Source organism: Solanum dulcamara, chromosome 9 (genome assembly GCF_947179165.1).
Source record: "Solanum dulcamara chromosome 9, daSolDulc1.2, whole genome shotgun sequence".
In the NCBI taxonomy this organism is placed as follows: domain Eukaryota; kingdom Viridiplantae; phylum Streptophyta; class Magnoliopsida; order Solanales; family Solanaceae; genus Solanum; species Solanum dulcamara.
This window is the reverse complement of record NC_077245.1, coordinates 55,005,818-55,019,127: the sequence shown is the minus strand read 5'-3', so window position 1 is coordinate 55,019,127 and position 13,310 is coordinate 55,005,818. Positions and strand designations below refer to the sequence as shown.

The 13,310-nt window shown below is 31.4% G+C and overlaps 1 protein-coding gene across 2 annotated transcripts; it reads left to right on the top strand.

Moving 5' to 3' along the window:
- Positions 1-837: 837 nt before the first annotated feature.
- On the top strand, positions 838-10,078 carry LOC129903433 (uncharacterized). 2 transcript variants are annotated; one of them, XM_055978990.1, is made up of 6 exons: positions 838-1,162; positions 1,244-1,376; positions 2,657-2,795; positions 3,443-3,479; positions 8,412-8,688; positions 8,792-10,078. In XM_055978990.1, the coding sequence occupies exons 1-6, from the start codon at positions 989-991 to the stop codon at positions 8,830-8,832; spliced, it is 801 nt and encodes a 266-aa protein (XP_055834965.1). In that variant the 5' UTR covers positions 838-988; the 3' UTR covers positions 8,833-10,078. The 2 variants fall into 2 exon arrangements, with proteins under 2 accessions (XP_055834965.1, XP_055834966.1); XM_055978991.1 differs by having other exon boundaries at positions 8,772-10,078.
- The last annotated feature ends 3,232 nt before the right edge of the window (positions 10,079-13,310 follow it).

Genomic DNA, 13,310 nt, shown 5'->3' with positions numbered 1-13,310 from the left:
TTTTTATATATATATGTTCTCGGTGTTATTGTGAATTTGTATTTTAATTTTATAGGATTTCGAAGATGGATTACGCTGACTTGAATTTTTATTTTTTTTATTGGGAAGAGACCCTACACGAGGCTCCCACCTCTCGTGCACAGTCAGGGGTTGAGCAGCACCCCAAAGCCTTAACATAAATAAAATAAAATGAAAATACACGGAGGAGGAGATAAATCTTACCTCCGAACTTAAGATGGTTCATGAGTCGGCCGACCTACTAATATCGGCCACCTCATCCCCATTATTAGATGAAAAGCGATAAACCTATGAGAGGACTCCTCTCGATACAATACGACTAAGAAAAACGTAAATGAGGGAGACTCTCCCCTTCCATGTCAATACAAGAAAGAAACCTACACTAGTCTTATTCAACTAAGCTACATTTACGCTGACTTGAATAATAAATAATAAAATGATGGATGGGGCGGGTATCGGGTTATTAAATGGATTCGGGTTTGAATTGGAATTTAATTAGTTTAGGTTGATTATAAAACACATCAATAAAATCATGCCACATAATAAATGAGATTTTAAATTATATTTTTATTCTGGACGTAAAAAAATAAGAATATTTCAGAGTCAAAAAATTAATGTTAAAAATATTTTAAAGCTGAAAGATTAACGAAGAATATTTTTATATCAAAATTCAATAGTTTAAAAATATTTTAGGCAACATTTACCCTTGAGAAGGTATGGAGAGATTGAAAAGGGTTGGCGGGGAAGTAAAGCGCGTGAAGATAGCTGAGGATGCCAGTGTGTCAAGCAGTTTATAATTTCATGTCGTATTATGTAACTCCCTTTTTCCCCTTTTTTTCTACTACCATCTTTCTTCCTTTTGCTTTCTCTCTCTTCTCTCTCCCTCCTTCCCATCTCTGACCTAATTAAGATCCTTCCCTTGTAATATCTACTAGCTAGATCCATATCCAGTTGGATTTTAGCAAAGAAGATGACTCCATCAGGTCAATTCGGGGACACCACATACACTAAGGTGTTTGTTGGGGGTTTGGCATGGGAGACTCAGAAGGAAACCATGAAGAAATACTTTGAACAGTTTGGTGATATCTTAGAGGCTGTCGTCATCACTGATAAGGCTACTGGAAGATCCAAAGGCTATGGATTTGTATGCATCGCCTCTTTAATTTCTTAATCAATATTCCTTTTTCTATATATCTTTAATCTATCATCTTATCTTAATTAATAGGTAACATTTCGTGAGGCTGAAGCAGCCATGAGGGCTTGTGTTGATGCTGCTCCTGTCATTGATGGAAGAAGGGCCAACTGCAATCTTGCTTCCATGGGAGTTCAAAGATCTAAGCCTACTACCCCTAAACATGGTATACATTTTATTTATCACATCTACTTTTTCTTCCATATTTACCTAATTAATTTCACCACACTCTCTTTGGATATTCAAATCTTGCATATATGTTTGACTGGTCGCCGCATGAATATTCTTGTCATTGTGGAAAACAAAGTTACTACTACTATATTAAGAATGACAAAAGGATCAAATATATTTTTGAATTATTCAATATGGTCTGTTCTATTATTCGTTACGTTTTGACTCAAAGTTTTCTTGATCGTTATGTTTTCTGCTTAAAATGTCCTCCAACTAACAAAATTAATCAAAAAACTACTAATAGTCCAATTTTGCTCTTGAGCTATATGCAAAATAAAACAACTTTCTCCTACATTTAAAATACGGGACAATTGCTCTGGTTTGAGCAAAAATATATTGGATATAATGAGATTAATATGATTATTTTAAATGACAATTTTTATAATGTCAATTTTATATTTTATGTAAAGTTAAATTGCCTTATTTTCTTTTAAAACTATTATACCAGCCCTTGATTGAAAATTGGAATGATTTAAAGTTATGATAAGTAATAATGTAATACATAACATACTAAGGTATAATTGAATTTGATTTCATTTATCATATCATTTTTAGACTTAGTATAATAAACTCATTATTATTAATGTAGAAAAATAAATTTAAAATAGTTATGTAAGAAAATGTGCATGATATAATGTTTAGAAATAAAAATTCATAACTAATATATATGAAATCTGAAGAAAACAAAGTTATATGTCATCTTTTTTATTTTTTTTTATAATGAAAAGTGTTTATACTACTTCTTTTCTTACATGCTAGTATATGTCTCACACATTCAATCCCCCCCTCTCCCGCTTCCAAAATATTTTCTTTAAAATATTGGAGCAATCATTAGAAGTAATGGTATTGTTTTTTTTTTTAATAGCTATTTTTGTTAGTTGGAAGATATTTTTTTAGTCAAAAACATGATGGTAATAAAGGCATTTCTGTGTGCGAGTCCACTTTATGATGCTCTTTGCTTTAGCACCACCAGTAGCATGTGTGAGGATATGTTTTAGGAAAGCATGACAGCTCATTCTTGTGTGTAATAAACGTACATCTTTTGCTTTTTGCCATTCCTGGTTTTCATTTTTACCTTCAATTTTTTTTTCCAGTTAATATTAGTAAATCTTGTGTTTCAAGATTTTACAATTAGCAACATTCCTCTATTTTGAATGTTTGATGGATATTTATATTAATTAAATGAAATAAAAGACACAATTATTGAATGAACAGGAGGAGGCAGGAACTTTAGGGTGATGAGTGGTTTTCATGGAGGGTTTCAAGCAGCAGGTGGGTTAGGAACAACTTTTCCTTCAGCAGCAACCTTCCCTCATTATGCCATCCAACAAGGGATACCTTACAATGTTTATGGGTATGACACCAAAGATGCTTTTATTTTTGGTTTTACAACTTATTTTATTTTTTACCATTAGCAAGTACTCTAGTAGTGAGTCTTCACGTGCATTTGCCAACTCATTCCAACAAAACCTCATTACATTATCCACGCATGCTCATACCACCCTATTTCTTTTCTCTCTATCATAATAATAATAATAATAATGTCCCCTCTCCCTCTCACTCACTCATTGGTAATGTGTCGACACTGTCATATATACACAGCTCATCCCTGGGACAAGAAGAAATGGCTCATGCATTCATTCATATTTATATACCATCACCCAACATGCTTCTTCTACAAACTCACTACTCTTCACTAAGAAAAGACATAATATCAGATAAATACTTTAATTCGGCCTCAATTGACAATTTAATATTTTAATTATGAGAATGCACATTTTAACATCTAAACTCATTTCTATCGTGTCTTGTGGACAACTTAATGTTAACATGACACATAAATTTTTAATGTATCATTTTGTAAGTTAGAGTTTTTATCTGGCACAGTAAAATCTAATGGAAGATGTCTAAATATACTTGGTACTATGCCTAAGAAAACTTCCATATCAAGTTTCACATTCTAATGCTTTTTTGTTTGTTTTTCTTGTGACAAACTGTCAGGTACTCTCCCTACTCGCCAGATTACACTTACCCTACGGTTTGTACCCTTTATCTCCGTTTCTTTTTTATTCCCTATCACTCTTTATCTTTCATTTATTTAACTGTTCAACTACACTATGCATGTTACGTCTTTACGTGGTTAAATATTTGATTAGACACATACCAAAATTTAATTTAAACATATTATGATATTTTTATAATTATGAAAGCTTGTTATTAAATATAAAATCAAAAGTTTAAGTTAAAAAGTATTTAAATATATTAAGTATTTTTAATATACTAAAAAAGACCTACACTCTCTATTTCAATTTATAAGAATATTTGAAATTTTGAGATTCTTATTTCTAAATTAATCGTGATTTCAGATCTAAAAGTTTTAAGATTTTTGAAATAAAAGTTTTATATTTAAAAAACTACATAAGAAACGCCGTAAATGATAATAATTAATAAGTTAAAATATTTTTAAAATATTTAATAAATTTTAACAATTTATTTTAATTAATGCTTAAAATTTCAATTTTACCAGACGAGTATAAAATAAAAATAAAATAAAATAGGGCAGAATGATTGTGGACAGAACGGGGACGTTTAAGACAATTCACGTGGGTATTGGGGGTATTATGATACTTCCTACTTTTTTTGTGCCAATTATGCCCTATATGAAAAATTAAAATGTAAATTTTGAATTTCATTGTCTTTCTACAATATTAATGATACTTTATCTTCCAATGCATAAAAAAAGTTAAGAAATTCTCTCAAGTAATGAGTTATCCTACCAAAATTTAGAAAAAAAATTAACGATCTTTTAAATTTCTTGTGAATCGAAAAAAATAATGAAAATCTAGCTTCATTACTTGTATTAAATGTAAAGAGTAGCTTGATATATCTTGAATTAAATTATCTAAAGATAGAAAATATATTGTAGGATTAAAAAAGGAAATTAAAAACAATCATAGATGCATAAGGTTAAGAATAATTCAATTTGAATGTGTTAAATTATCTAAATACATATTTTATTTTATCATAATCTCTAAATTCTCTACCATTTAAAAAAAAATCAAAAATCCCCTCTTGGATACGTCACTCCTCTCATTGATACATCCCTATTTCCTTATCGGATACATCCCTCCTCTATGTATTCGGATGTCCTACCCTTCTCTGATACAACTCTATCTCCTCTCTGACAAATATCCTCTCTCAAATACATCCCTCCCCTATGTATCTGGATGTTTGTTGATGTATCCGGAAGTCCAGTGATGTATCTGAAATTCAAAAAAATTAAGGGATATTTGTAATCTGGAAATTAATAGATAAATAATGTAATTAGTTTTTAACACTATTATATTTATGTAAATTACACTATTTTTAAAATTAAATTAGTATTTATTTAAGTCAATTAACATAATTCTTAATTTAAAAAATGGAAATAGGTCAAATAGACCCCTCTACTATTAGAAATAATTTAAATATCCCTCATTATATTCTCAGTCCATATATATCTCTCCTATTATATTTTCAATTTAAATATACAATTTTTATTATATTTTAGCACAAATTTGTCCTTAGTTTGACTAGAGGAAAACGTGACAATCTCAGAATCAAATAGTTACATATAGTTACAAACTTGATTTAAATAATCAATTATACCGAAAAGATAGAAAGATTAATTATTACTCTATTTCTATTATTTTGACTTGACACAAAGTTTATGATTTTTTTTTTTTAAATTAATGATTTAAAATAAGTTATTGATTTTTGTGTAATTGTAAATTATTTTGTTAATATTTTAAAATTAAATTATTAGTATATAGAAATTTGTTATGTTTTTAAAAATAATTATAAATAAAAATATATCGCATAAATACGTAATTTTTTGAGAGAAAAAAATATTGGAGGAAAAGTAGAAATGTTTGGAGCCAACAAATCTAAATAGGGACAATACAGACTTTCTACCTTTCAACCCATTTCCTGCCCATTTAGCATTAGTCAAAGAGCAGTTTGTGCTGAAGCATTTGGAATGCACGATATCCGAAGCAGGAAGGCATGTTGTTTTAGTCAAAAGCTGATTTTTGACCATTATGTACTTATTAAAGGAGTAAGCATGGAATCTTGAACTTCTCTTTGTGGCATGAAATTTCCTCCTTTACAGTCTCGCATGTTAATAAAACTTTGTTAGACTTCTGAGCAAATATTTTCTTTCTTTTTAATTTGTTTATTTATTTATTTTGACACAAAATTTTAAAATATAAATAATATTTTTAAATTTTAAAGATACATAGAATGTACTCCTTCTGTTCGATTTTATTTATTTATTATTTTAAAAATAAATTGAGATAAATGTCAAAAACACATCTAAACTATTTATTTTTTTGAGTTTCATACCTAAACTATTTGAATTATGAGTTACATATCTAAACTATCTTTTATTAGTTTGAGAAATACATCTTAGTGGTGGGTGTAATACACTTTCTCTATTTTTTGAAAAAACCTTGCCATGAATAAAATATTCCATCTTGACAAAAAATAAATAAATTATTAATATTAGTTAAAAATTAAAGACTAAAGTATTTCTATCACAAAAAAAGAAATTATTTTTTTATAAAGAAATTACTTTTTGAAAAAAGAAATTATTTTTTTTAAAAAATAAAATTTAAAATATTTTTCTCACGCACTCCACCACCTCCCCCCCCCCCCCCAACAATTTCCGGCCTTTAATTTTTTTAATTTTTTATTATAAAATATTATAAAAAAATTCATACTTCACCCTCTCCCCCACTCCTTCCTAAAAAATATTCGTATTTGTATTTTTTTAAAAAATAAAATTATACCCACCCCATCTAACCCTCCGCTCTTAATTTATACATATATTTTTATATTTTCTCGTTTTGTGTTAGATATGTACATATATTTTTAGGAAAGTATTTTTTCCTACTTGTGTACCGAATATAACAAAAATAAAAAATTTATTTTAAGAAAAGTCTTGCGGCAAGTAAAAAAAATATTTTTCTAAAATCATATGTATATATCTAATACAAAACAAGAAAAAAATTGAAAGTGGAGGATTAGGTGGAGACGGGTAGAATTTTTGTTTTAATTTTTTAAAAAAAATATCTAAATTATTATTTGAAGAGGGGAGGAGAGATGAAGTAAGATTTTTTTTAAAAACTTTTATAAAAGAAATTTAATAAACAATAATAAAACTAAAAAATTGGGGGAGGGGGGTATTGTGAGAGAAAGTGATGGAGTGAGGTAAGAAAGATATTTTGTATTTTATTTTATAATTTTTTTTGGACGGGAGATAGTAATACTTTAATTTTTAATTTTAATTAATTCTAATAATTTATTTAATTTTTATTAATGTGGAATGTTTTGTCCATGTGAAGTACAATGTGACAAATTTTTTTAAATGAAAGAGAGTGTAGAACACACGTCCTGATGAAAGTGGAATTAAAGAGGGGATGTGTGTTTCTCAATCTAATAAGTGATAATTTAGGTATGAAACTTATACTTTTAATAGTTTAAATATGAACCTCACACTTTCAATAGTTAAGGTATGAAACTCGTACTTTCAATAGTTTAGGTATGAACCTCACACTTTCAATAGTTTAGGTATGAAACTCAAAAAAGGGAGATAGTTCTGGTGTGTTTTTGACACTTATCTCATAACTTTTACTTGTCACTTTTAACATATCAAGAAAAGGAAAGAAAATTTAAGGCCTAATATTAAACATCAATTAATAGAGTAATGTAATAAAATAGTAATGTCAATCGTTATTTTTTAATTGGGTGTGCCAAATTCAAATGTGACAAATAAAAATGAATAGAGGGAATATCAACATATTTTTTAATTTTGTTATTTTAAACATGTTTCATAAAAAGTTAAAATTAATGAATTATCAAAAAAAAAAAAAATCCTTTTTATAGTAAAAAGTTAAATATAGCGAACAAATTTAAACGAATGTAAACTGCTTATTATTGAGTAGAATTTTTTCCAAATTTGCCAAACCAAAATGCTCGTCGATATTTCTATTTTGTATGTTGATTTTTCTTAAAAGAAGAATGACATTGACATCCAACACTTTTAACACAAAGATTGTGGCATCTTTTTATAACATCATAAGTTCAAAAAATACTTTTGATATTATGGTGGGAGCCACCTTACGTTAAAAATGATTTGGTTAATATCTTTTTTCAAAAAATCATATGATTTAAATAATAGTTATGTTAAGTGTATAGTTAATTTTGCGCATCCTTGACACAATTGAAAAAAATATGCATATCCTTCAGCAAATTTCTCCATCACTGTTTGATATGTGACAAAAATCTTATTTTAATCTTATGGCTCATTTGGAAATGTGATATAAAATATATATGAAGTTGAAATTTTATTTGGACATGCAAGTTTAATTTCTTAAATTGTATTTTTTGTTCATAAACATGAAAATCCACAAGTCGTGAAAACTATCAAAATTCCCTAATTCTTATGTAATCTTACCTAATGAGCAAAGCATAATCCATAAAAAAATATCAGAATATCTTAAAGCACCACATTGATAAATCACATATCTCTATGTTTCTTTTGTAAGTAAATATTTGTGCTTATAAATTTTTAAATGCACATAATTTTATAAAGATCCACTAGTTCTATAATAATAATATAATTATTATTTACTATAATCGCTTCACATAATACAAACAATCTCTTCAATGTGTCTCTTTCTATAAAATGTAGAATAGCTTGGGAGAGGTTATGTTACACACACTAATCCAATGAGAAAAGAGTTCAAAAGAATGAGTTTCATGTTAAGTTGGCAAAATCTTAATTAGAAGAATCCAATTGATAGGTCTTTTTGAATTTACCAAGTCAAATTTTATATTTAATGATATGAAGTAAAGGGAGTATAAGTATTAAGGTGGAGGATTTTGGTATGAAAGCAAAATTAAATTCATATTGTTTGAATTTGTGCAGGGTTACTATAGTGTGTATGGAGGAGCAACTAGTCAATATCCAGTGTATGGGAGTGCAGCTACTGCTAGTGGTGTGTTATCGAGTGCAGCTGCTGCGTTTTACCCATACATGAATTTTGGTGAAGGAAGTGGCAATGGCTGCTACACAGCTAACCAGGGCTACGGTGTTCATTACCCACACCATCTCTTCCCCTATTCAGCTGCTGCTGGCCCAGGTTACCCATCACAGCACTATGGTACCCCCATTTCCCTAGCTCCCTCACCTGCCCTCCATTCAGGTTTGTATTTTAATTAATTAACCTACTCTTTTCTTTAATATATATTTGATCATGGGAAGGAGAGGTACTAATATCTTCGACAGTTTGTTTTGCTGTGCCACAGGCGTGACAATGTCTCTGCGTGCACCAATTCCTCATCATTAAGAGAGATCATATAATTGTCAAACGGTCAAGAGAGATCGATACAACATTGGATCTTTGGCCTAACCATGGTTCTCTTGCATCTTTCTCTTTGTCAATTAATGGAGGGAAGCCTGCGTATGGAACAAGGGCTTCTCCAAAAGTTTTTTTAAGTCCCCCCATAGGGGAAATATGTGAAGTAAATTATATTCTCCACATATCCATTTCTTCTCTTGTAAGGAAAGGGTCCTTCAAGAAAACCAAAGCATGCATATGCATCTCATCACCATATCATCATCACAAGCTATCAAAGAGCTTAGTTGATCATCATGTTTTTATCTTCTTTTTATCTCTAAAAACTTAGCCGTGGAAAGGCTGAGCAAAGTTTGCCCCTCAAGGGCTCAACTATAAAGTCCCGAATTAGTTTTAGTTTTGAAAAAGAAAAAAGTTCATGTAAATTTCAAGAATTTTCCAACTTGTAGTCCTTTCAACTTCACATTAATGTGGATCTTGAAATGGTTGATCCCTCCAACTTAAGCTTTACATATAACTTGTAGATGTTATAAAAGTTTTGTGAAATCATGGGCATGAGGATGTCCCAAGTTTTTTGTTACTGCTAACTATTAACTAGTCTTAGGATTTTAGAACTTAGACTAGGATCAATCACCTTTTGAAAATCTTTTTTAAATTTTCTTTTTGATACTATGTGTCTAACAAACCAGCAATCTCTCTTGAGGATAAGAGGGATTATCTGAATTGACTGTTGATGTTCTTTTTAATGTTGTAAAAAATCTAGGGTGGGGGCTAGAATTGGGTAATTTTAGCCCCTTTTACATTAATATAGGAGGGATACTGTTGCCTTTTCGTTTTCTTTGGTAAATCACTTTAGCCTTTATCATATTTCATTAACTTTTTCAGGAACTCCATCAAATGGTCATGGAGTTCCAATGCATGTGAAGTTGGTTACCCTAGGGAGATATTTTGGGGTCTCTTGGGTTCTTCTTCAACTAGACTCTCAACCATGGTTAGGACTCAGGTCATCTTCATTTCTCTGTCACTCTCTCTTTCTTTGTAATTTGAGCTGAAATTTGATACTCTTATATGTATAAGCCTATGATGTTTGGATTGTAGTAAACTAGGAAGAAGATTCCTTCTCCATCATGGATGATTGAGAATGGATTGATACTACTTAAGCAACTTACTCTTTTTATTTCAATTATGTCAGAGACCACTTTGTTTTTATTTTGCTAATGCATCCATCCTTTATGAATTGAACGCCTATCCTTAATTATCATTTTGTTGACTGCTAAGGTTATCTTCCCGTACCTGACCGCACCTTATTTTGCCTTTCTCTTACTTTTTTTTTTTTATAATTAAAACAAGTTTACTTTTGGAGTTGTAAAAAAGAAATAAATTTATGAAGTTGGTTCAATATCACTGTATCCTTAGCTGGCTCCCCCTGTCCTACCCCCTCCCTCAAAAAACAAAAAAGAAACTTAAAAAGTCTCAGAAATCATCAATTTAGCTTCCCCACCTGATTTCTGCCTTTTTTTTTTGTCAGAAGGAAGAAATCGAAACCTCCAATTTCCTATTTCTTGTTTTATATCATGTTATGTATAATAACTCAAGGTTAACCCTAGACGTGATATAACGATTAGAATTTTGACTGATTCTAATCAAGCCTTTTAGCATAACATAGTATGACTAAGGAACAACATGATAATCAAGAGTAAATGTGAATGTGGAAAGTAAGTCTCAAAAGTAGAAAATCTTGATAAAAAAAATCCAAACATAACATTCGAAAACAAGGGAAAATCATACTAGTTTAGTCTGACAAGCCTCTACTAACATAGACGGGGGCATAGGACAAGCCTTAACTCACCCAAAACACAAGAAAGTGAAATAAGTCTGAAAATAAGAGACGGTATAGATGGTTGCGCCCTAAATCATGAGGACTCACCAAAGAAAGCAACACCAATTGGAACCCGTACTAGCCACGAGAATGGGTAGGAGTGTCAAGACTTATATTATGAAACAATATAGGCAAATGAGTATGCGTCAGTACTATAGAATGTACTAAGTATGATGAATATGCATTGCATGACGTAAATCGTCTAATGCCGTGATCAAGCTAAACATAGTTAAAATCTTTGAAAGCATCATTTGAATCATAAGACATGGTGAATGCAAACTCGTAAAAAAATCATCATGTAAACATAGCATAGGTGAGTCATAAAACTTTGTGAGAGATACTGTTAACTGACATAAATCATGAGAGCTATATCATGGAGTCCGGTGTCTTCGCCACACCGAAAAGAGATTGTCCCACTTGCCAAGGTAAGGACCATTTACACGAGCCATATGTGGATCCACTAGCTTAAGCTTAGACTATCCATTTAGGACATCCGGTAGCACGTAGTTATGGGATCTAGGTGATTGCTCCTAGTCTACTCCTTGCTAAGTAAACTCTCAACAACAATATCAACCATAATCATAGCATAGTCATAAAAATGGTAATAAGCTTATAAGACCAAATTCATTATAGATACTTTGAAAATCATAAGATTATCTCCTCAAACCATATCATGAACCTCGACCCAATGTGAAAATTCAAGTCAATATATTAACCTATCAAAGATCGCCAATATATCCAAAATTGACATGTCTACATCTTTATCACATAGTTTTGAAAAAAATTAATTTTTGTCTCACCCAACCACACTAGTTATGTGCAGAGACGTACTCGAGATTTAAAAAAGTGGGGACACCATTAATTTTACGTAGACATAAATGAAGATTTAAGAAAGCTGGGGAACTATTATTTTCACATTGACATCGATGAAACATTCACTAAAGATTGAGAGATAATATCATGTTCGACTAATCACTAGTGGCATGAACAACGATGGAAGGGTGGTCGGTTGAACACCATTCATGAAAATATGAGTGTATAGATAAAATATGGGTTCTAAACTTTTATGAGATGGATTGAGAACCATGAGGTCCAAGGTTCAAATTCTCAACATGTTAGTTATTTAAATCCTATAGGCATGATTTTCTAGATGATATATTATGTTGAAGATACATTTAAAGCTATGGGCGTGGTCATAAAAATAACATGATAAGTATTTATTTTGGCTACATTTCCCATTTCCTTGAGTTGCTGCTTTTTGCTGGGTAATATCGTAGCCTAGCTGTGAAGAAGAGTAAGAGAACTTAATGCACCCCATCTGTTCGATAAATTGTCTAAGAGGAAAAGGAGTTTGTTGATGAAGTCCGAGTAACCGAGTGTTAGTGGGAGATTCATAAGAATAAGTGTAAGGTAGTTTGGAAAAGTTCCCTGCACGACTATGACTGGCCATAGCCCTTGGCCTAAAGTTTCGTTCAATCCAAGATCTATTATCCATATAACCCAAAGGTCGTTGTGAACAGCATCTTGGCAAGCCGATGTGAACAGTAACTCCGATGTGAACAGTAACTCTGACATAAAATAGAACTCTGACGTGAACAATATTTTCCAGCGGCAACTAGGTTTATTTCAACTGGAGTTGGTACCTCCGATTTCCATATCTATTCTTTGCTCATACAATTGTAGTTACATTTTGCTGACTTTAGACCTTTGAATAATTTATTAGTTCATACGTATTTTTGAGGCTTTGGATAGTAATTGTAGACTAGGGTCATGTTCTCGCTCAAGGTCGGGGATGGAGACAAGGGTAAGGAGGGTTTTTTTTTAATGGGAACATACCCTACACGAGGCTTCCACCTCTCGTGCACAGTCAGGGGTTGAGCATCACCCCCAAGCCTTAACATAAATAACAAAATAGAAAAATACAAGGAGGGGTACATAAACCTTACCTCCGATCCTATGTTGGTACATACGTCGGCTAACCTACTAAGGTCGGTTAACTCATCTCCGGTACAAAAAAGGGCTAACTATAACTAGAAAGCAGTAAACCTATGAGAGGACTCCTTCCGGTACAAATCAACTAAGAAAGCATAAATGAGGGAGACTTTTCCCTTCCATGAGAAAACAAGAAAGTAACCTACACTAGTCTTATTCAACTATGCTACGTATCATACATAGCTAAATTGAAGAAAAACAAATATACGAAACTTCTATCTCGCATGGGATGAGAAGGTTCTTTTCATCTTTGCCCTTTTTAGTCTTGTCATACCAAGTAAGTCCCTATGGAGGGGTGCATCCACATCAATATCAAGTATATATCAGCTAAGGAGGATGAAAGAAGAGGAAGTATATTGAATTGTAACGCCCAGTAGCCTTGGAGATGTTGTTGAGGAAGGACTTGAATTGACTTGTTGCATGCTGCAATTTGAAGATGCTGCAACTCTGAATAGGGCTGCTGTTAGGGAGGTCAACTGGTGGTGGTCTCCAAGAAGCTTGTCTGTAATAGAGCTGCTGCAGGTAATGAGGAGTAATGAATGGTGTTTGTGAGGTCTTAGCATGCCATGCTTTAGTCTCCCCTTGTTTGCAGATAAGA